Raw genomic sequence first — 22,421 nt, forward strand, 5'->3', positions numbered from 1 at the left:
GGAAGGGGCGGGGTGTCACTCTGGGGCTGAGGAGGCCAGTGGGGGGGCACTCTGGGGCTGAGGGAAGGGGGGGTGTCACTCTGGGGCTGAGGGGGGCAGCGGGGTGTCGCTCTGGGGCTGAGGGAAGGGGGAGGTGAAGCCTCTGCAATCCCGTGGGCGTAAGGCAGGGGCGGATCCAGGCCTGGGTGAGCTGCCCCCAGGCGGGGTTGGGGGCGGTTCGTGCAGGACGAGGCCTGACGGACGCCTCTGCTCACAGGGGCTGCAGCCCAGCCGAGGCCTAGTCTGGCCGGAAGACCCACTGCGCGAGAAAGGCTTCGTTCTCGGGGTGAGCTGGGGGGCCAGGGCCGGGGGATTTGGAGTGCTGGGGGGACCAGCCCATTGTGGGGACTCGCCAGCGCCGGTCTGGGTGGGTACCGCTGACTTATCGAACGCTGTGACTGTGAGCGAGTGACCTCGTTACCCGCGCTCCCACCCGCTCTCATGCGCCCCCAGGGGACCTGGGAACAAAGCCGCCCTTGTTTCCGGGAGCCATTCTGGAGGGCACCTGCCCCGGGACGCTGCTCACACGGCTCCAGTGGTTGGGCACCACCCATGGGTGCCTGCGGTGGGGGGGTGCGTAGCTCCCAGCCCTGACTACGGGCTGTGGGTCCCTGCTCGCGTGGGATCAGGGGTCAGGCAGACACAGGACCCGAGCGGTCCGTGACAGTAAGTTAATGACACGTGACAATGACACTTCCTTGTGCACACAGCCTGTGACATGGCCCAGCTCCAGCCGGGCAAACCTTTCCTAGCACAGACTTGGCCTGCAGGGACCAGACTGAAAAACGGCGTTGGGGGCGCGTTCTGCTGGAGGCCCCCCGCCTGCAGAGCATGTGTGCTCCTGCACCATCAAAACTCAACCTACCCACACACAAAAATATAGAGCTGCCCACCTGCCTCCTAGGCGGGGAGGGGGCATGACTCTTACCTACCCGCTGGGGTGGGGGAGCTGCCATCCCCTACCCTGTCACTTACCTGCCTCCCTCGTCATCCTTTGTGTCCATGACCCCACCCTGTCTCCTGCCCGTCTGTGATCTTTTAAAAAATACAGACACCGGAACTGTCCAGTTTCAGACTCACCAGGGCTGCGTACAGAGGTCAAATCACCTCCTCATGTCTCCTGTTTATACGTCCAAGGATCACAGACTCATAGACTTTAAGGTCAGAAGGGACCATTATGGTCATCTAGTCTGACCTCCTGCACAACGCAGGCCACAGAATCTCACCCACCCACTCCTGTATCAAATCTGTGTCTGAGCCATTGAAGTCCTCAAATCGTGGTTTAAAGACTTCAAGGTGCAGAGAATCCTCCAGCAAGTGACCCGTGCCCCATGCTGCAGAGGAAGGCGAAAAACCCCCAGGGCCTCTGCCAATCTGCCCTGGAGGAAAATTCCTTCCCAACTCCAAATATGGCGATCAGTTAAACCCTGAGCATGTGGGCAAGACTCACCAGCCAGACACCCAGGAAAGAATTCTCTGTAGTAACTCAGATTCCACCCATTAGCCCCTTTTGCCTCAGTGTCACACCGGGAGCTCATGGCCAATCACTTGTCCACTCTCAGCTCTAGACTCTTTCCAGAGTCACTGCTTCCCAGAATCCAGACCCCCCGCCCCCCATCTGTAGGTAGGGACATTTCTTGTCCCTACATCTAGCACTTTATATTTGCCCATCTTAAAATGTGTTTTGTTTGAATGGGCCCAGCTTGCCCAGTGATTCTATATTGCTGGCTTCTCATCACCAATTACCACCAAATGGTGTCACCTGCAAGTGTTACCAGTGGTGATTTTATACTGACTCCTGATCATTGCTGAAAATATTAAACAGCATCAACCCCAGTACCGATTCCTCCAGAAGAGCATTAGAAACATTCCCATTCAATGATTCCTCATGGGCAAGTACTTTTTGAGATCTGTTAACCGGCCACCTCTTAATCCATGTAACGTGCACTTCCTTGATACCGTACAGCGCTCGTTTGTAATCGGCATATGTGGTACTACGTGAAATGCTGCCCTAATGGCTATTTTATCTGTTACACTCGCACCCGACAGAGATTTTGACTTTTCCTCCTTCATTTTTTCTTTCCTCTTTATTTAGAAATATAGAGAACAAGCAAAGAAGCAAAAAAGAACCAAAGATTAAATAAAGTCATCAACAGGCATAAATTATGCTTACAGAATAGCCAAATACACGTGAGGCATGGATGCCATGACTACCTTGTATGTATAGACAAATGTTATTTTCTTTTGCATGTTTACCATGAGGAATTCACCTTTCCTGTGTTTCATTATTAGTACACACTGAGTAATGGAGCCTAAACCACCAAAAGTATCTGCACCATAGCAGGCTCAGAAATATTACTCTGTATATGAGACAGAGCCAACAGCTTCTCCAGCCCCAGTCCCAGATCTTGAGAGAATTTCCAAGCATCAAGTGTGGCTGTATCTTCATGGAGGTCTGTCTTTGAGTTTGCCACGTGACTGTAGTACAGCCTAAGGCTGTGGTCGTCATATGCCCATGGCCACCCCGCACTGTTATCCAGCTGGAGATCATGCCATTTTACATCCCATAATACTGTGTCCCTTTTAGATTTTGTTAAAATAATCTTTCTTAATGTCTGAGTGTTTTGCACCCTATACAAAGTTACCAGCCTGTACCTACATAGTCTCTAAAAGAAACAAGCCTTTATTGGTGACGTTGACAAAAGGAAAAAAATCAAAATGTTCATCTAAGTTATACAGATTGTAGCAGTCTAAGATTTGCAGACCTTTTCTTCTGAGATCTATCTTCAAAGCAATCAACAAAAAGAATATATTAAATATACAAATTCTCTTGTAAGGAAGATGTTCATTCCTTATAAAACTAGTTGAATTATTTTGTTTAGGAAGATAATTAAGTGCCAATATTTCAGACCTACTTTACCCCCGAACCTGAAATGTTGTTACATTCTATTTCATGTTCTGCGTAACGTTGGGAACAGTAGCTTTATAGAATCAACAGCACAGCAGAAGCATACACGTTGGTGCTCTCCTACTCTAATAGCCTACACAGAACTAGTTTTTATACGCTTTGCAAAAAGTTCTAGCACTATAGAAAACCATAGGGGAAATAAAGGACCTTTCCCCGCAATCCAGCTCTAAACCCTGCAGCAAGCTACCACGTGGGAAAGGGTTCCTCTGGCTCGGGTGGGAAGTGGACAGCATCACATTAACATGTTTGGGGGCTCTGTTCCTCTACTCCCCTTCCTGGCTGAGCAATGAAGATAATAGGACCCTAAATCTGACGTTCCCCTTTCTCTCTGCTTCTCACAGTGCGACTGTGTAGCCTCAACTCGTACTTGGTCAGACGAAATAACTAGACCCATACTTGGAAAACCTGTGATCATGCCTGGAAAACAAATCCCAAGGATCAGACTGAAAAGTGAAACCCTGTCCCACTGATTCCAACAGAGGCACGCCTGGGGCCTGGCTTTACCCAGCCTCTCCCTATTTACCTTGTAGAGAGACTGACAATACAACGCATGAAAAGAAAACAATTACAATCAGAAACCCATGCGATGTGTCCTCTCCGTATTTACATTCAAACGTTTCTGTTTACACTCCTTGCCTCACCTTCTCAGTAGGTTAAAGAAACACATTTCTCCTATCCCCTTTGGCAAGAAAAATTAACACTCTGGGACCAGATTCCACTCTTCCACGCAGCAACTGAATTATGGAGCAACTTCCCTGACTGCAGTGGAGTTTAGTCCTGATCCAATGCTGTGGAAGTTAGTGGGAGCCCTTAAATTGGCCTCAGTGGACGTTGGCCTGACCCTCCCTGTGGAATTTACATTGTTGTAAATGAGAACGGGCTTGGCCCCTTATCACGGAGTCCCTGCAATGGTAAAATAGAAAAACCCGAAATCACTCATCAAACACTGAAGACACTGGAAACCATCATGACCCTTTCTGAACCTCGGACGTCACCCTCAAACAAACTCACAAAGAGGCCACTTTATTTCCAGTTTCAAGGACTGATCGAGCCCATTACGTTAAGGCATCAAATGGCTTTACGCTGTGTTTCCTCCAGGACGAGAAAAAAAAAAGTGATGCGTCAGGAATCACAGCTACCAAGCTCCATGTGCCTGTTTTCCTCACACATATGCTCAGAGTCTGCTCCGGCTTTTGACAGTTCACCCTATTCTGCTGCTTCTTACCATCTTGTTTAACCCATGTTCCATTTACTGTAACCCAGATGGGCTTCTGGATTCTGGTCCTGCCATTTCCTCTGAGCCAGTTCTCATTTCTTGAGGCATCTCCAGACCCTCTCTGGAAAGATTTAGATACCAAAACTTTACCTTTAAGATCCACAGAACAACTTAAAAGGAGAAACCACATAGGATCTTAAGTTCTTACATCCTGGGGCTTTCCCAGAGCTTGTCTTTTTAAGATTTATGATGAGGCTTTAAAACCACGTGCTCTTGAAAACCCATCGGTCAGTTGCCTGAATTTATGGCCTTTTTCCAGATTAGAATATTAACATCCACTTCCTATATTTGCTGTAATGGCTCTTTGTAAATGGAGCAAATTCAATATTCAACTAATTTCCCTCTCTCACCAAAGGATTTCTCAAACCCAGCACTCATCGATTCTATGTCAGTCCTATTGAGCGTCCTTCCTCAGCTCTGCACTGCTGGAACTGTCTTGTCTGCCCTGCCCTGCCCCCATAGCATCTAGGTGTTCTCTGCTGGTGTCTTAACTGCCCAATAGCCAGGCGATGAATTGGTGTAGCATGTCTGAGGCTCCCCACAGCACTCACAGGCTGTTCTTTAATGTCTACGTCTGGGCCTTTCAACCTCACTGATCGAGCTCCTGGCATCATCCGTCCTTTGGGTCTAACACTCAGCAGAGGTGGGAGGGGTAGCTCAGTGGGTTGAGCATTGGCCTGCTAAACCCAGGGCTGTGAGTTCAATCCTTGAGGGGGCCACTTAGGGATCTGGGGCAAAATTCAGTACTTGGTCCTGCTAGTGAAGGCAGGGGGCTGGACTCGATGACCTTTCGGGGTCCCTTCCAGTTCTAGGAGATAGGTGTATCTCCAATAATAAGAAATAAATATATATATAAAGGTAAAATTCCCCTCCTGGGCAGAGGGCAGCACAGAAGCTGATGTGGGACACAGGCCTGGTGCTGGTGCTTTGCACGGGGTGAATTTCACCCTCTAGTGTAGGTGGGGAGATATATCTGGTACTGGACCAACTTCTGCTGGTGAAAGACAAGCTTTCGAGCTGCACAGAGGTCTGGTCTATACTGCAGACCTATATCGGTATAATCACGTCACTCGGGGTGTGGAGTTTTCACACCTAACGCCCCCGTGTAGGCAGCACTATGTCAGCAGGAGAGTTTCTCCTGCCAACACAACTACTGCCTCTGGGGGAGGTCTTCCGCAGCGGCACTGACGTAGTATTTGAAGTGTAGACCTGCCCAGAGCTCTTCTGCAGCTCTGGGCCCTGTACTGGGAGCGTCACAGCTAAACGCCAGCTGGGACGGACTGTTCGGCATAAGCAGCTAGTGCATTTTGCAGGGACCATGCAAGGTAGTGTCCCCCGTTAGCACCTCTGCGGTCACAGGACAAGAAGCAGGGGTTAGTGGGTTACAGATGGTTGTAATAAGCCACGGCTCCAGTGTCTCTGTTCAGCCCATAGCAGAGTTAGAGATTTAAGCTCCCAGGCTCGTCTTTTGAAAGCGTTGTGCAGGTTTCCTTTGAGAAGGATGACTCAGTTAGGGCTCATTACAACAATCTCATTTAACCCCCTTTTTGTCCTATGCCCTGTCCTCCCTGCTCCCAGCCTCATCCAACGTGCATGGAAATACGCAGCAGGTTCCCAGACTGGTTTTCGGAGCCCAGGCTAGCCCTGTCTAGCTGATCAATGGTATCTATGTGCACAGAGCCAGCCACATCTGTCCAGCCTAACGGCAGTCAATGGCGTAGCAGAGTCTTATTTGCCTTGGCCCTTCCGCCGTACATGAGTGGCAGTGGACACCCAAGCCAGGGCTGGTAGGGGAGGCAGGGTGTCCGTCACAGGACTCCATGTGAGGCTCTCCTGGGTTCAGAAGCGTGGGGCTGGATTCTCGGTGGGAACTGGCATAGCGCCATTGAATTCAGGAGCCCTACGCTGATTCACTGCAGCTGAGAATCTGACTCGTGGTGTCTTTCTCCCCCTGCCTGCTATTCCTACCCATTATCTCTTATTGCAGCGCAGCTCAGTGCAAATCTATGGAACCAGGCAGGGTGTCAGGTGAATCTGTTCCCAGTCCTGGGGTGTCCGACTCCCCAAGCTACCGAGGAGGAGGAAGATAGACTGGCCATATTTCCTTTACAGCAAGACCCAGTCGCTCCAAGGAACTCATTCTGCCACCTGTTGCGTTACTAGTTCAATTGAGGGGAAGGCAGGAGGCTCCTGATTTTTTATTAATTTGTGGGTTTAGTGCCCAGATCTCTTGGTAACTGGCACATTAGGAAAACACATGTAGAAAGTTCCCATAGGAACTGAGAGCAGTGAAGCAAACCTCTCCCGCAGAGATTACTTAGTAAGGATAATATTCGCCCTGTCTCTAGTGCCGTCCAGCAGTGCATCTCAAAGCCAAATACCAACATTAGTCCTCACAACCCTAGTTCCAGACAGGGAAACTGAGGCACAGAGCAGGTAATGTGACATCTCCATGGTCACATACTGAGCCAGTGTCAGAGGTGAAAGTGCTGGCTTCCAGTCCTTGGAGCCAGTACATGTCACGTCTTGAATCCTCGAGGTCGGGGGACCGTGAGTGACCCATTTTCCCCAGCAAGATCTCTGCATCCCCTCAGAGTGATGCTCAGCATGCAGGGCTGTGATCCCGAGTAACTAGCTCCATGTTGTGGCCGGAGAGCTGGCCCCACCTGCCTTTTACAAAAGGGAAACCAGAGCACAGGGAGGGGCGGTGACTCAAGGCCATGCAGGGAATCAGGAGCCGAGCCCGTCAGAACCCTGGAGTTCCCCGCTCCCAGCCCTGCCAGTATCACCTGAGCACGTGAGCTGTCTTGAGCCATAAACATCCACAGACGCTCTAAGCAAAGGCAGCTCCCGAGGTGCGTGCAGACAACTGGGAGACATCAAGGATGCTTCGAACGATTCTTGTGCAGCAGTGAAGGAGCAGGGAGAACCAGCTCTCCAAGCCCTGGAACCTGCGGGACAGATGTTAAAAACTCCTGGGAGGTATTCGCCGGGAAGTGTGAGAAGTCACAAGCTTCGTGTCCGAGAGAATTTCCATATCGGGAACAGAGACACTGAGCACCAGCCAGAACACCCGACCCTCTGAACACCAGCTCCAGGCCCCAGGACACGCCACGCGGAGCTGACACAGGAGAGGCCTGGCTGTGAGGATGAGTGAAAGCCAGCCCCAGCCCCAGAGGCTGTATCAGTACAGGGCCCTACAAGATGCTACCGCTTGACTGGAGAAGGCCCAGAGTTAGTAACTGCAAATTTCCAGGGGAGCCTGGCACAACGTCGGCTGCTGTGGGAACAAACCTGAGAAAGGGGCAGAACGCCTCCTTCTCAGCCAGTCGCCCAGTGTCCCCCAGGAACGCGTCCAGCCCAGTGCTCGGGGAAGCAGAGCCTCCTAAAACACAGATGCAGGAATGAAGGAAGCTGGCTGGGGCAGGTCTCAGGCACATTCGCTTCGATGAGCTCACATCTCTTTTCCAGCTGTAATTATTATGATCCTTGTTGTCTCTTCCACCTTCTCCAGGGACAGCCTGGACCCCTTGCCAGCAGTTCTGCTGTTTACCACCTCTCTTTGGTCCCTTACAAGCTCCCGGCTGTAGAATAAAGGGGGACCTAACTGGATGAATGTCACGGGCTCCCCGGCCCCATTTCAGTGACTTTGGCTTTTCTCCCTCTCCATACATCTGACAGCTGCGTGTGCAACGTCTCCCTTGGCCCTGAAGGTGGATCTTCTCACACGCTGCTCTTCCAGCACCAGAACCAACCTTTGTTCTTTCTGGCCTGGGCTTGCTGCCAAGTTCTGCCCTTTCTCCTCCGGAGGGATCTTTCTGTGCACTGAGCACAAGTCGATGGTTCCTGGCCTCTGCGGTTTGCTCATCTGTTACATTAACGTGGGTTTTCAGTGAACTTTCTCTAACACTCGGCACTCCCAGAACAGGAATCAACGGGGAGCAACAGACTGGATGATGAGTGGCGCGGCTCGGGGTCGATTCTATGGCCTCTGCCATCCTATGGAGGCTTCTGAAAAGGAAAAGTCCCAATTCACCCCGGGGTACCTCCAAGGAAGTTATACGTGGGATGAATACAGCCCCCGAGCTCAGGGTTTGTACATGATGCTAAAGAGTCAGAGGAGATGACACGGATCTGGGCACGGGGTGGTAAAGGATTTGGATCGTGTAGGTGACTGCACTGACTGATCGGAAACGCAGTGCAATGAAATTAGTGTGTGAGCAAGCAAGCGAGCGAGGGGATCTATGCTCAGTATCCCTAGTCGCCCAGCACGCGAGTGGGATTTATTGTGATAAAATCATTGAAATCACCCGCTCAATGCGAAGCTGCAGCAAAAAAAGCCAGACCAGATGCTATGCTGCATGGACGGAAGAGGAGGAAAACCAAAGGATGTGGTAGCATGTAAGGCTCCTGTGAGTCCCCACCTGGGGCACTGCAGGACCTTGGAAGGGTGCAATAGGGGTTAGGAATTGGGAGTAAATGGAGGAACCTGGGCAGAGCTACATCATGCAAAAGGTAACAATAACCACACGGGATACATCGTCAGCAGGAGCAGGCTGCCACATGAGCTCAAGAGACACCTAGATTTACTCCTGGGGAAAGTGGACAGGTCTGCAGAGCAAACTGGAAGCTGGGCTTTAAATCCATGACCAGGGGATAGGGATTTGGCTCGAGATGATCTTTCCCTGCTCTTAAAACTTCCTGAGCCAAATTCACAGGGTGCGACTTCGGTGGAGCGGCAGCAGGGCCGGCGCTGGGCCTGTGTGTGAGAACCTGTCTCTCCTGCGCGTGGGCTTTCTGGTGCGTTATTAAATTAGACTTCTGGCAGAAGCTTTTCCCGCAGTCCCTGCAGGTAAATGAGATCATTGCTCTGTGGGCTTTCTGAGGGACGGTGGCAAGCGCCTTCTCTGGGAAACCGTCCCCACTTTCGCTGGGTAGCGTCACTGGCTCTTGGGAATGGGTTTTCTGGTGCACCTTGAGATAGCGCATGGAGGAGAAGCTTTTCCCGCAGTCGGTGCATATACTCAGCAGTACCCTGCTGTGGATCTTGAGGTGGATTTTCAGAGACCCCTCTGCGGTGAAGCTTTTCCCACACTCCGTGCAAGTGAAGGGCCGCTCCCCCGTGTGCATTCGCTGGTGGATCCGCAGGTACTTGGCTGTGAAGCTTTTCCCACAGTCAGAGCAGGTGAACAGGCCCTCCCCTGTGTGCATCCGCTGGTGGATGCGGAGATAGCCCTTCTGGGCGAAGCTCTCCCCACACTCCGCGCAGGTGAACGTGGTCTCCCCTGTGTGGCTCCTCTGGTGCATCTTGAGATATCGCATGGTGGCAAAGCTCTTCCCGCAGTCACTGCAGATGAAGGGGGTCCCGTCCGTGTGGATTTTCTGGTGTATCTTCAGATAGCCCTTGGTGGTGAAGCGCTTCCCGCACTCGGGGCAGGGATACGGGGTCTCCCCCGTGTGTAGCCTCTGGTGTATCTTGAGATAGCCCTTGGTGGTGAAGCTCTTCGCACACTCGGTGCACGTGAAGGGCGTCTCCCCCGTGTGGATTCTCTGGTGCGCCTTGAGGGAGCCCTTGGAAATGAAGCTTTTCCTGCACTCCAGACACGTGAAGGGCCTCTTCCCCTTGTGCTGTCCCAGGTGTATCTTGAGATAGCCCTTGGAAGTAAAACTCTTCCCGCACTCCGTGCAAGCAAAGGGCCTCTCCCCCGTGTGCTTCCTCTGGTGGACTTTGAGGTCCACCTTGCGAGTGAAGCTCTTCCCACATTCACTGCACAGAAAGGGCCGCTCCCCCGTGTGCTTCCTCTGGTGCATTTTGAGATCCCCCTTCGACGGGAACCGCTTCCCGCATTCAGTGCATGGAAAGGGCTTCTCCCCCGTGTGGAGCCTCAGGTGGATCTTCAGGTATCCCCTCTGGGTGAAGCTTTTCCCGCACTCCGTGCACGTGTACGGCCGCTCCCCCGTGTGGATTCGCAGGTGGATCTTCAGGTCCCCTTTCTGAGAGAAGCATTTCCCACACTCACTGCAGGGAAACGGCCTCTCCCTCTTGTGGTTCCTCTGTCGTATCAGGAGATCTGTCTTCTCCACACAGCTTCGCTTGCATTCCTGAAGGGCGTCTGGTCTCTCTGTCACCTGGGCTTTCTGCTGAGCCGTGCTGTTTGTGGATATCCCTTGCGTGTTCCCTGCAGAGTTTCTCTGCATTGTCTGGAGTTTGCTCTGACTCAGGCAGTTTTTCACCTTCACTGAACTTTGGGAAACTTTCTCTTCAGGTTTTACTGAAAAGGTCTTGACTGGAAGCAGGTTTTCAGCATCTTCCTCCTGGTTCTTCTCCTCCATACTTTCATTCACAATCTCATCATCTACTAGAGAGAAAACAACAGACCAGATGTTATTCCATATGATGGTGGCAAAAGAAACGTTTCTCGTGTAAACAAAAGTTTCTATTAATTGCAAACTCCCAGGGGCTGTCAAACCTCCCTGGGAGAAACAGAGCTGGAATCTCGGGATTATCGTTATGTTTTATTTGTGTGATGTGGACAGGCTGGGTCCCTGCTTGGGCCCACGTCTCAGCTGGGGACTAACAGACACACAGCTGGAGTCTGGCTGGGTTTGTGCTCTGGTTTTTAACAGGCTGCGCTGAGGTTGGTACTCACGCTCCTGCGTCACCGCTGGGAGTGTTACAGTCTGTAGAGCAGCAGAACTTAGGGACGCAGTCAAGGACCAGAGTCCCATTTTGCCAGGCGCTGAATAAGAGACGTTAGACAGTCCCTGCCCCAGACAGCTCCCACTCTGGACACAACAGCCGGGGGAGACAAACAAGTGGGGCTACGGGGAGGGAGGGAGGGGGTGAGATATCGAGCACGTGGGCACACAATAAGCAGCAGTCTTAGCTCAGCATCTGCCTAGCCACTGTCAGAGCATGGGTGGATGGGCCTCACTGCAGCCGGGCTCCCTCAGCAGGGGACGCACAGGAGGAAAAGCTGCTGGTCGCCCCCAGCCCGAGTTTCTGGGAAATCACTCTATGTATTCACTGGTAGCCCCATGACCTTAAAATGAACCCCGGGTTTCCATGCTGCCGGTACTGCCCTGGGGAAACTTCACCTCCCCTCCGCTGGGACCAGAGTCTTTAAAGGGGGAGCAGCTTTATCACCGATCCTCCTGCTGGTTCCGTCCCCGGCTAGTCACTCAGCTCCCATTCCCTGCCTGCCTCACTGCCCGGCTCCTTCCACTTCCCCTGCACGCCTGCACCCAGCCGCCAGGTCACAAGCTGGGATAAAGCTCTATCGGCTTCCGCTGAATTCTGCCAGCTCTGAAACCGGCCGAGGAAACGTTAAAGCACACGGGAGTCGCCAGGCTGCATCAGACCGTCATCTATCCAGTCCCCTCTCCTCTCGGCCCGTGACTAATCACGAGAGGGGAAGGGGCCAGAACCATTACAATACGCTGCCCGTAGGGAAAGATTGTTCCTAACACCCTGGGGGTTGGCTTATGTGCCGCAAAGGGGTTTATATCCCTTCTGTTTCCACTCCTACCTAATGTACCTGGGGCTCTGCCCATCTGTCAGGTGCCCAGTCACGTTTCGAATCCGGCTCGGCTCTGTGGCCTCTGGGAGAGCCTGTGGCATTATTCACTGCGTGAGGGACTGGGAGGGGACGTTCACCCCCCCCAAGCCCTGAGCAGGTTAATGTGGCCAGAAAGAGCCAATGACCCGTACCTGCTGCAGCTGGAGGGGAGTCAGGGCTTGGCAGACCCAGCTGGGGAGGAGCTGGCCTCGGGCTGTGAAGCCAGCTGCGGGCCGGCAATCATTTACTGGAGGCTAAGGAGGAAGTCCAGGGGGGAGCCAGCCCTGGGCTCAGGCCGAGAGAGGTGAATCTGCCACGGGGAGCGGAGGACGCTCTCCTGCTGAACCCACAGACAGACCAGGAGATGGGGCAGGGGGTAGGGAACAGGGACTGGGACTGAGCAACACTGGATTGTTGGTCAGAGGGTCCCCGGGCTGCAGGCCGCCTGCGGTTCCCTGACCTGCCGCTGGGGAGTGGCCCAGGACCTAGAGGTGGGTTGGGGGATGTTCGGAGGCAGCTCGTCCGGTCGGACTTTGCTACCCTGGGACGGGGGACTGTGCAGTGACCAGGCTGCAGGGGCAAGTCACAGAGAGGGAGCTCTGTGAGTCGCAATGAGAGAGCGGGGGCGGACATGGGGGTCCCATATGGGGTGAAAGCTAACTCCCAGCCCCAGCCAAAAGGAGGCGCACTTGGGCTGGGTGCAGCTCTTTGCAGGTACCTTTCAATTTTGTGGCATGCCCTTGTCCCTGTACCAGGAGAAGTTATGGTCCCTACACACACAGAGCTGCCTGCATCGTTCTCGTGGCATCTGGGTAGCGGCGTGAGGTTCAGACGGGCTGGGAGGGAAATGGATCTTGCCAGCACGGTTCAGGGAATGTGGTGACCCATCTCAAACTGGCTGCGGCCCCAAGCGCTGCTTAAATCATCTTCTTCAACAGCTCTAGCCATCTCGAACCCCGGTACCCTTCCCCAGCTCCAGCTGTCTGCTCTGCCTTCTGGCAAGAATTCCGGACTGCCTTCCCTTGCATTCAACGTCCGGCCCAGCCCGGCCCCTGCCTGCGGCCCAGCCCGGCCCCTGCCTGCAGCCCAGCCCGGCCCCTGCCTGCGGCCCAGCCCAGCCCCTGCCTGCGGCCCAGCCCGGCCCCTGCCTGCGGCCCAGCCCGGCCCCGCTCGACCCCTGCCTGCGGCCCCGCTCGGCCCCTGCCTGCGGCCCAGCTCGGCCCCTGCCTGCGGCCCAGCTCGGCCCCTGCCTGCGGCCCAGCTCGGCCCCTGCCTGCGGCCCAGCTCGGCCCCTGCCTGCGGCCCAGCCCAGTCTTCGTGTGAGCAGGAGCAACTGCCTCAGAGGAGCAGCACCTACTCCGGGAGTTTGCTTCTACCCCTCGGCACCCTAACTCCAGCTCTTTCCTAATCACCTGTCTGCCAGCTCCCTCGCTCCCCATTTCCCATTCCCATCCTAGGCAGGAACTCCCTCTCTCTGAGCACCCGAACGCCACAGAACCCCTCCCTCCAAACTCCCACACCCCTCTGATGCGACCCTGAAAATCTCAGGGTTGGAAGGGACCTCAGGAGGTATCTAGTCCAACCCCCTGCTCAAAGCAGGACCAATCCCCAACTAAATCATCCCAGCCAGGGCTTTGTCAAGCCAGGCCTTAAAAACCTCTAAGGAAGGAGATTCCACCACCTCCCTAGGGAACCCATTCCAGTGCTTCACCACCCGCCTAGTGAAACAGTTTTTCCTAATATCCACCTAAACCTCCCCCACTGCAACTTGAGACCATCACTCCTTGTTCTGTCATCTGGTACCACTGAGAACAGTCTAGATCCATCCTCTTTGGAACCCCCTTTCAGATAGCTGAAAGCAGCTATCAAATCCCCCCTCATTCTTCTCTTTTGCAGACTAAACAATCCCAGTTCCCTCAGCCTCTCTTCATAAGTCATGTGCTCCAGCCCCCTAATCATTGTTCTTGCCCTCCACTGGACTCTCTCCAATTTTTCCACATCCTTCTTGTAGTGTGGGGCCCAAAACTGGACACAGTTCTCCAAATGAGGCCTCACCAATGTCGAATAGAGGGGAATGATCACTTCCCTCGATCTGCTGGCAATGCCCCTACTTATACAGCCCAAAATGCCGTTAGCCTTCTTGGCAACAAGGGCACACTGTTGACTCATATCCAGCTTCTCATCCACTGTAACCCCTAGGTCCTTTTCTGCAGAACTGCTGCCTAGCCGCTCAGTCCCTAGTCTGTAGCAGTGCATGGGATTCTGCACTTGTCCTTGTTGAACCTCATCAGATTTCTTTTGGCCCAGTCCTCTAATTTGTCTAGGTCCCTCTGTACCCTATTCCGACCCTCCAGCGTATCTACCACTCCTCCCAGTTTAGTGCCATCTGCAAACTTGCTGAGGGTGACTCCGCACGGGGAAGTGGAGCGTTCTGGTCAGTGTGCCGGCTGGCTGGTCTCTGCTCGCCCTCAGTTACAGCCTGATCATTACCGTTGCTATCAACTGGCCTCAGCGTCCAGTTCTGCCACCCGCTTTCTGATGCTGATAACCTTTCCTTCCGAAGGAAGGGAAAATGGAGCGATTGGGGTTCTGACCATCACCGTGTCACGTGGCGTGACACCGGGGGAAGGGGGGGGACGACATCTAATGTGTCTTTTAAAACCAGTTTCTCTTCCAAAACCACAAGTACCGAAGTGCCTTTACTCATAACACTGCGGCCATTGCGTGACCACACTGGAGGGCAGAGTTAAGGTGTTCTGAGCCTTCACTGTATGTTTCTTACCTTAGCTGCTTTAGATGTAAGCATAAACTTAGCTTTGAATTTCCTGGATTCAGAACTCCTGGTGTGGTTTACAACACCCTGTAGTGGTTTATCCCCCTAAAGTTATCCAGGCATGCACCAGCTTAACTGCAGCCTGGGGTATTTGGTCCAGGAAATTAACAACACTTAAAAATGTGACTGCAGGGCCTTGCTAGCAGGTGCTTCCCTGCCTGTTCATTCCCCCAGGCGCTGAGAATTGTCAGAGATACAATTCTCACACACTCCATGCAGGGAGAATCCCACGTAACTGTCTGGGGACCTGGCTTTTCATGCACCGCACGGCCCCCAGTAGCACAAACATGTCTCTTTACCTAGCGAGGTGACAAGCTCATAATTCTCCTTCATCACGTCCCAGTACAGTTCTTTCTGCCATTCCGCTAGCTCCTTCCACTCCTCCGGCGAGAAATAGACTGCGACATCCTCAAACGTCACTGGGGCCTGAAATCACAAATTGTCACCACGTTAGCATCTTCTGCGCCAGCAGCATCATGCCCCTCACAGCCCTGACCCGGGGACGGCGCATTTTCAAGTCACAGCGATAATCCACTCACTGCTGACAGAGGAATTTAGGAGTTGCCATACTAGGTCCCTCTCGTCCGATACCCTCCCTCCAACAGCTGCAGTACCAATTACTTCAACGGAAGTACAAGGAACTATGTCATAGATCGCGAATACACTGCTTCTAGGGGAACTAGGGATAAACACCAGGGAAGGAGAGGAATTATTTCAGCTCAGTGCTTGCTAATGTGGACACGAGGACAAACGGATATAAATTGTCAGTCAGGAAATTTAGGCTTGAAATTAGACGAAGGTTTCTAACCATCAGAGAAGTGCAATTCTGGAACAGCCTACCGAGGGAAACAGTGCGGGCGAAGGACCTCCATGACTTTAAGATTAAGCTAGATACGTTTATGGAGGAGATGGTATGATACGATAACGGGCTTAGTCAATAGGTCAATTAAGTGCCACACTGGTAATTAGTACAATGGGTCAATGATAGGATATTGTTAGCCTTTTCCAGAGGGTCTGGCTGGAGAGTCTTGCCCGCATGCTCGGGGTTCAGCTGACCGCCATATTTGGGGTCGGGAAGGAATTTTCCTCCAGGGTAGATTGGCAGTGGCCCTGGAGGTTTTTTGCCTTCCTCCGAAGCATGGGGCAGGGGTCGCTTGCTTAAGGAGTGGGTGGATCGGCTTATGTGGCCTGCATCTTGCAGGAGGTCAGACTAGATGATCATAATGGTCCCTTCTGATCTCGAATTCTAACTGTCTTTGTGATTGCTGTCAGCTAGTGACTGGTTCAGGCCCTGAGGCAGAATGTATAGTTTCCACAATTATATTTAATTATCCTGTCTAATGTAACGTTGGACGCTCCCATTAAACATAAGTGTTTAATCTTTTTCTGAATTCCGTAAAGCTCCTGGACTCAATATTGCCATGTGGCAATGAGTTCCGCATGCTAATTTAGTATTGTGGCATGCTGTATTTCCTTGGTCAATTTTCAACTTCTGCTGCCTTTCAATGCCACTAAATGTTCCCTTTTACTCAGAAAGCAAAGTTGACCTATATCTTGTTACCTAACTAGATAAGTACCCACGCCTATGTCCATGACCTTTTATCTAGACCAATAGACAATGGAGAATGGCATGTGGGGATGTCAATGTTGTACCTGCAGACTTAACACGTGCACCACAAGAGACTGATGTGCGTACATACCTGTCATCAATACGCACATACATACTAGCCTACGGGCTAAGCGTGCCCTAACATTTCTGTGGGTGAGGAATGAAATTTGGGCATAAGAGGAAGGATTTACGGCATTTGCCCTATAAAAGCGGTGACCCACCTCAATAGAGTATCTCCAGTTCTCACTTTACTCTGTTCTCACTTACTTCCTCCACTCTCTCTAGCTACGACGACTGCTACTATCAGTTGGCTGGACTTGTTCTTCTTAAACTTGAAGTTTCAAGGGAACTAGGCTAAGCTTGGTTTCCCTAAGTTTTATTCTTAGTTGTTTATTAGGTTTTGATTTAAGTTTGTCAAGTAAACCCCAGTCAGCTTTGATAGCTCGTAGCATTTTCTAAGCACTGCATCCCTCACTCAGGAATTGAGAAACCTGAACCGCAAGGCTGGTCCTGTGTCTCGTACCACCAGGTTGTCAAGGAAGGAGGTGAGTATATTAACCAAAGCTTTTTTGCATATATTACTATATACTCATCTGTATCTTTTGAATAGCAGTAATGCAATTGTAACTTTGTAACTCTGGGTATTTTGCCATTTACATACTATTATTGATTTTAATAAAAACTCTTTACGGCTCTATCTGTCTCAATGTGAGCTTCCTGTCATACCCTCGAGGGTCCTTTGTAAATTCTGTGGAGCCTGATTCAGGACAAGAACTTTTATCTTCTGATCAAACAGACTGGCGAGCCAAAAACCCACACTAATAAATATTGATGATGATAATTATTAATATTATTATTAAAACCAAATAAAATTAAATCTCCATATTATCCAAATGAATATGATCAGTACATAAGTAGTTCACGTTAAACATAGTATTATACTGTATTTGCTTTTCTTTTTTCTTTTTTTGGGGAGGGGGTCTCTGCTGCTGCCTGACTGCGTACTTGCCGTGCCAAATGAGGTGTGTGGTTGACGGATCAGTTCGTAACTCTGGTGCTGGTAACTCTGAGGTTCTACTGCACCGGTACAAGCACTCACGTTTTGGTTTAACCCAATCATCATGCCGGTGAACGAAAACGAGCAGAAATGTGTTTGTTTTTAAAGCCAGGTGCCTGGGCAGGGCAGAGAAGTAAAATGTGCTTCAGCCAAACAGCTCCTGAGGCGCAAAGCCTCCAGAAAGCTCAGCACACCAGCACGAGGGAGAACAAAGAGCCCCGGGGGCTTACGCTCCACAGGGACTGGGGCACCTCCGGACACAGAAGAAGCTTGAGGTGACCAAGCTCCCAATTGCCTTCAGCTGAGCCAGGCGGGCTCCCCCAGGAACTGAGGGCAGGGTACCCCTAAGAAGCCTGGGCGCTTGTTTCTGGGCAAATGGGCTCGGGCGGGTTACCCAGAGGTTACAGGAGTGCCTTTAAACTAGGCATATGGGGCAAGAGTGGGAGTGTTGAAATCAGGCACAAACGTGGGGCTCTGTCTAAGCTACAGAAATAGCAGCTGGATTGTCATAAGGGGGACAAGAAAACACGTTACAACCATGTGAGGAAACCTGTTTTATCTTTGATACGGACAAGGGTTAAACTACGGCTCCCTTATATGGTTAAAGTGTGTGGGGGTTACGGGGGAGGGGGGCTGTTTGTTTTTTCTGTCCACACAGCCAAGAAGTAACCACGTTATAATACCGTTGGGTCAAAATAACGTTAAAACATGGCTTTAGAGTACCCAAGGCTGGAAGCCCGATAAACCTGCACTGGGCCGGAGGATCCAACTCCCATCGCTACCATCCGGGGCTGTGTCTAACCGAAGCCTATTTCCAAAAGTTTCCCAACGTCACTATCCCAGGTGCAGGTCCACCCATAGCAGCAATGATGGGGGGGCTGGTGTAGACAGGCCGACAGCTGGCCCTGGCATTTTAACCATCGTGTCCTGATCTGAGCAGAGTTGGAAGTCTAGAGAGCAAGGCAGTGAAAACACCAATGGCCGATCTAGGCTTGCACTCCCGCGGGTGGAGCGGCACCAGAGGCAGAGGGACGGCTTGCACAGAAAGGCCTGGTGTGGACAAGATCTATGGTTTGGAGCTCCCCAAAACCCAGCGAGGGCCAGCTCCTCAGCTGGCACAAGCCAGCACGAGCCCCTTGGACATCAGTGACGTTCAGACCCATCCCCACCAGCCGAGGAGCTGGTCGGCATGTTGCAGAAGGAACACGCCAGTTCCGCACGGCGGGGCGCGCTCACCCACGATGCACATGCAGCATCGATGAAGGAAGCACTCGGCAGCCTAACCAGCGATCCAAATCTGCACATATCCGTGCCGTGTGGGTGAGCGGAGGTTGCTATGAGAACCTGAATTCTTACTTTGCCTTGCATAACTCTTGCGCAGCCAACAGAAATTGGGCTCAGCGAGTCTTCCAAGTCTCAGGGCGTGCTGCAAGCCTTGTCTCCCCCCTCTGCCAGCCTTCTCCCAACACACAATTAGCTGCTCCCAGCACTGCTGTTCTCGGAAATAACCACCTCAGAAGGAAGAGGAGGGCAGCTTGCGCCTTTCCTATGCTTCTAAGTGTACCCACTGGTGCCTGGGGATCTGGTAACAGGCTCCTAGCAATACGAATAGAATTCGTTTCCTGGTTTGGTCTTTAACCTGAATTTAGCTTTGCTGTCTAGGCAGATCAGTGAATAACATCAAATGAACTCACCAGAGGCCAAGTTCACGGCTGGGGCTGTGCACCACTGCGCTGGCCCTCCACACACTGGCGCATTGTCAGCCCCACGTCACATATTTGCCAGAGGAATCTTATTGTTGGGTGGCTCTAAGACCCGTGCATTGGGTAACCAAAGCTCTTCCGGCTGTCACAAGGCCGGTGCTGGCTGTTATGAAGCCTGTGTTTTTAGCCGGTGACCAGTATATCGTACGTAATCAGCCGCTGGTCAGAGTGTCCATACCAGCACCAGGGAGCCCGGTGGGCACTGCTCTAACCAGGACAGCTTAGCGTCAATCCAGAGCGTGGCTTTCTGCTCACAGTGCAAACCTCCAGCCACCCAATGCTGCAGGAATGGGCCCAATTCCCGACAATGCAGATTTTCAGGAGTGCCGAGTGACTCTGGCGGTCACACTTGGAAACAAAAGCCTCTGTAACGTGTCACCTCTCCAAAGAGATTGGGTGCAACTCCCCGGGAAAACCCATCCCCTTTATAGTCTCCGTTGGGCACCCACACGCTGAGGTGCCCTGAATCACAACTGGCTTATGAAAATCTCCCCCCAGGCCACGGTTCAAGAGAACAAGGGACAGTTAGCTAGATGCCAATAAGCAGTGGTATCAAAGGGGGCGTAGGCACTTAGGCACAGGACATGACCCAGGCAGACCCAGGACGCACGGGCAGGGGTCTCGGAGATGGAGTCATTTTCCCCTGGAGCACTGAGCAGGAATCATCCACTAGGATTTCCCACGATCCCTCTCCCATGGAAAAACACCCCCTGGACCCTAAGGCCAGAAGGGACCATCATGGTCATCGACTCTGACCTCCTGCACATCACAGGCCACAGAACCTCCCCCACCCACTCCCGTAACAGACCCCTCACCTCTGGCTGAGTTACTGACGTCGTCAAATCACGATTTAAAGACTTCAAGTGACAGAGACGCCACCATTTACACTAGTTTAAACCTGCAAATGACCCGTGCCCCATGCTGCAGAGGACGGTGAACCCCCCCACCCCGGTTCCGGCGCTTTAGTAACACGCAAAGGGCTGGCTGCTGAGTCCGTCCTGCCAGGGACCAGCGCCAGCCACTTCCGCGCTTGGGGAAGGCTCTCCGCTCCCAGCAGGCCCAGGCCCCAAAGCTTGTGCACACTGGGCCTTGCTTCAGACATGTGGGCATTTCCAGGGGTGCCCCAGAGCGGGCAGGCCGTGCCAATGAGAGGGCACTGCCACCCTTCGGAGGCCCTGCCACCCTTGTCTGGGGAACAGCCGCCCCCTCCTCCACAGCGGGCCCTGGCCAGGCCAGGAGAAGGTCGCTGCCCGGCCCCGCTTTCTGGTGGATTCGGAGTGGGGCTTTCGGTGCCAGACCAGCTCCGCTGGGGGCCATTTACACGGGTTTCCGGGAAGCTGAAACCCAGGCCGGCCCCACGGGGAGCCGCTCGGCTCTGGCAGCAACCGCCCCCCCCCGCCCGGGGTCGCAACGGGGCAGGTACTTTCAGAACAGGGGTGTGCCCTGGGCCGGCCCGGGGCGCTGCTCGGGGGTGGGGGGGGGCAGACACGGGCCCTGCCGGGCCAACTCGGAGCCGGGGCCTTCCCCAGCCGGGGGGGGGGAGGGCGGGTCCAGTGAGGGAGTCGGCGGGGGGCCTGGGCAGAGCTGGGCCGGGCCGGGGGTGGGGGGGTCTGGGGAGGCTGGGCTGGGCGGGAGGAACACCCGGGGAGGGACGGGACGAGACGGGCGGAGAGGGTTCGGGGCTGGGCCGGGCATGTCCGGGGCTGGTCGGGGCTCGGACGGAGCTGGGGATCCAGGGGATCCAGGGGCTGGGCCGGGCGGGGTTCCCGGGGGGGCTGGGCTGGGCGGGAGGGGGATGTCCAGGGGGCTGGTCTGGTCAGGGGTCCCAGGGGTCTGGGGCCGGGCCCGGGGGGGCTGGGGTTGCCTGGGGCTGGGCTGGTCAGGGGTCCTGGGGCCGGGGGCCGGGCCGGGCGGGGGTCCGGGGGCCGGGGGCTGGTCTGGTCAGGGGCCCGGGGGCTGGTCTGGTCAGGGGCCTGGGGCTGGGCCGGGCGGGGGCTAGGCCGGGGGTCACGCCGCTCTTTGTGTCGCTCGCCGGGGTCCGCCCCCGCTCGCGCCACGGGCCCGCCTACCTGGGCCGAGCCCCCGCCGGGCATCTTCGCCCCGCCCGGCCCCGGCTGCTCGGGGGGCTCCGCGGGGCGAGCGGCTCAGGCCGGGGCAGGAAACGGCTCGCGGGGGGGAACGGGGCTGCTGGTGGCGCGCGTTGCGCATGCGCACGCACCGAGCATGCTCAGTCACGCCCGCTGAAGCCGCTGCCCTTCCCTCCGCCCCAGGGTTGGGGGCTGCCTTGCGCAGAGACCGAAGGGGCCGGGCGGGGCCAAGCCTCGCAAGAGCCACGGACAGAGCAGGGCAGGCTGCGGGGGACCCCGCTCACCGCTAGGGGCGCTGCCGCAGCGCTCTGACACAGACTCGTCTGTCTTCGACCCAGCACAGGGGGAGAGCGCGCGCGCACAGCCGCCCCCCCCCCCAAATCTGCAGCCAAGTTTCCCGCCTTTGGGGAAATCGCAGGGGTCAGCCCACCCGCAGTACAAGGGATGAGCCTCCCCCCTGAGCCAATCATCTTCGTGATCATGGTACCCCCCCCTGCCAGGCAAGTATGAATGGTTCTGTCCCAGCCGCTGCCCGCCCTTGCTCGCCCAACACTTTACAGTCACGGTGGGGCCCGCCGCGCCCCGCCCGCACCGGCCCCCACTGCCGCGAGCTGCCCCGGCGTGGCCTCGGGGCCCCACCCTTCTCCACGCCGAGCCCCGGGGGCCGAATTCGGGCCCTGCTCGGCAGCCGGCTCCCATCCCACAATGCTCTGCTCGCACACAAATCTGCATACGTGCTCACGTGGCTCCGCCCCCTCCGGTCGAGCCCCTCCCCCTGCCTGGCCAGCCCTGGCTCTGCCAGCCCCAGCAGGTGCCCGGCCCATGGCACGGCAGTGCCGGGAGCGGTAGCTGTGTTAGTCTGGTCGGTTCGGCCCGAGCTGCACGTCCGCGAGGCTGGTCCCTGCTGCGGAGACAAGCAGCATCGTGGCTGCACTTTGCTAGCTGAGTGTCTCCTGGCAGCCAGAGCTGCTGCGGTGAGAGGGGCAGGCAGCAGAGCTCTGACGAACACGGGTCCCATCGGCTCAGCGTGCGAGGCGCTAGTGCCGCGTTTTCCCAGCAAGGGGCTCGTTTGTATTCCCCTCGTGGTCTGGGTGTTGGTGACTGGCTAGCCAAGGCCAGGCTTGCGTAACGTCGAAAATACATTTCAGACAGATTTTCAGGTTTCACTTTTTGTGCCTGAGTCGTTCCCAAACGAAGGCATTAGAATAACTCATCCCCGTGTTCCCTGTG

General features: G+C 54.3%; 1 protein-coding gene and 1 non-coding gene across 4 annotated transcripts; both read right to left on the reverse strand.

Moving 5' to 3' along the window:
- Positions 1-2,706: 2,706 nt before the first annotated feature.
- On the reverse strand, positions 2,707-21,678 carry LOC120397107 (gastrula zinc finger protein XlCGF57.1-like). Of its 3 annotated transcripts, none has more exons than XM_039522617.1 (3): positions 21,476-21,678; positions 14,975-15,101; positions 2,707-10,639 (listed from the first exon to the last, which is right to left on the reverse strand). In XM_039522617.1, the coding sequence occupies exons 1-3, from the start codon at positions 21,671-21,673 to the stop codon at positions 8,853-8,855; spliced, it is 2,112 nt and encodes a 703-aa protein (XP_039378551.1). In that variant the 5' UTR covers positions 21,674-21,678; the 3' UTR covers positions 2,707-8,852. The 3 variants fall into 3 exon arrangements, with proteins under 3 accessions (XP_039378551.1, XP_039378550.1, XP_039378552.1); XM_039522616.1 differs by having other exon boundaries at positions 2,707-10,642; XM_039522618.1 differs by lacking the exon at positions 21,476-21,678 and adding an exon at positions 21,174-21,298 and having other exon boundaries at positions 2,707-10,642.
- Positions 21,533-21,699, reverse strand: LOC120399679. The gene has a single exon (XR_005595293.1). It is a non-coding gene; the product is annotated as a U1 spliceosomal RNA (small nuclear RNA).
- Positions 21,700-22,421: the final 722 nt, after the last annotated feature.

This window comes from Mauremys reevesii, linkage group 2, assembly GCF_016161935.1.
Source record: "Mauremys reevesii isolate NIE-2019 linkage group 2, ASM1616193v1, whole genome shotgun sequence".
In the NCBI taxonomy this organism is placed as follows: domain Eukaryota; kingdom Metazoa; phylum Chordata; order Testudines; family Geoemydidae; genus Mauremys; species Mauremys reevesii.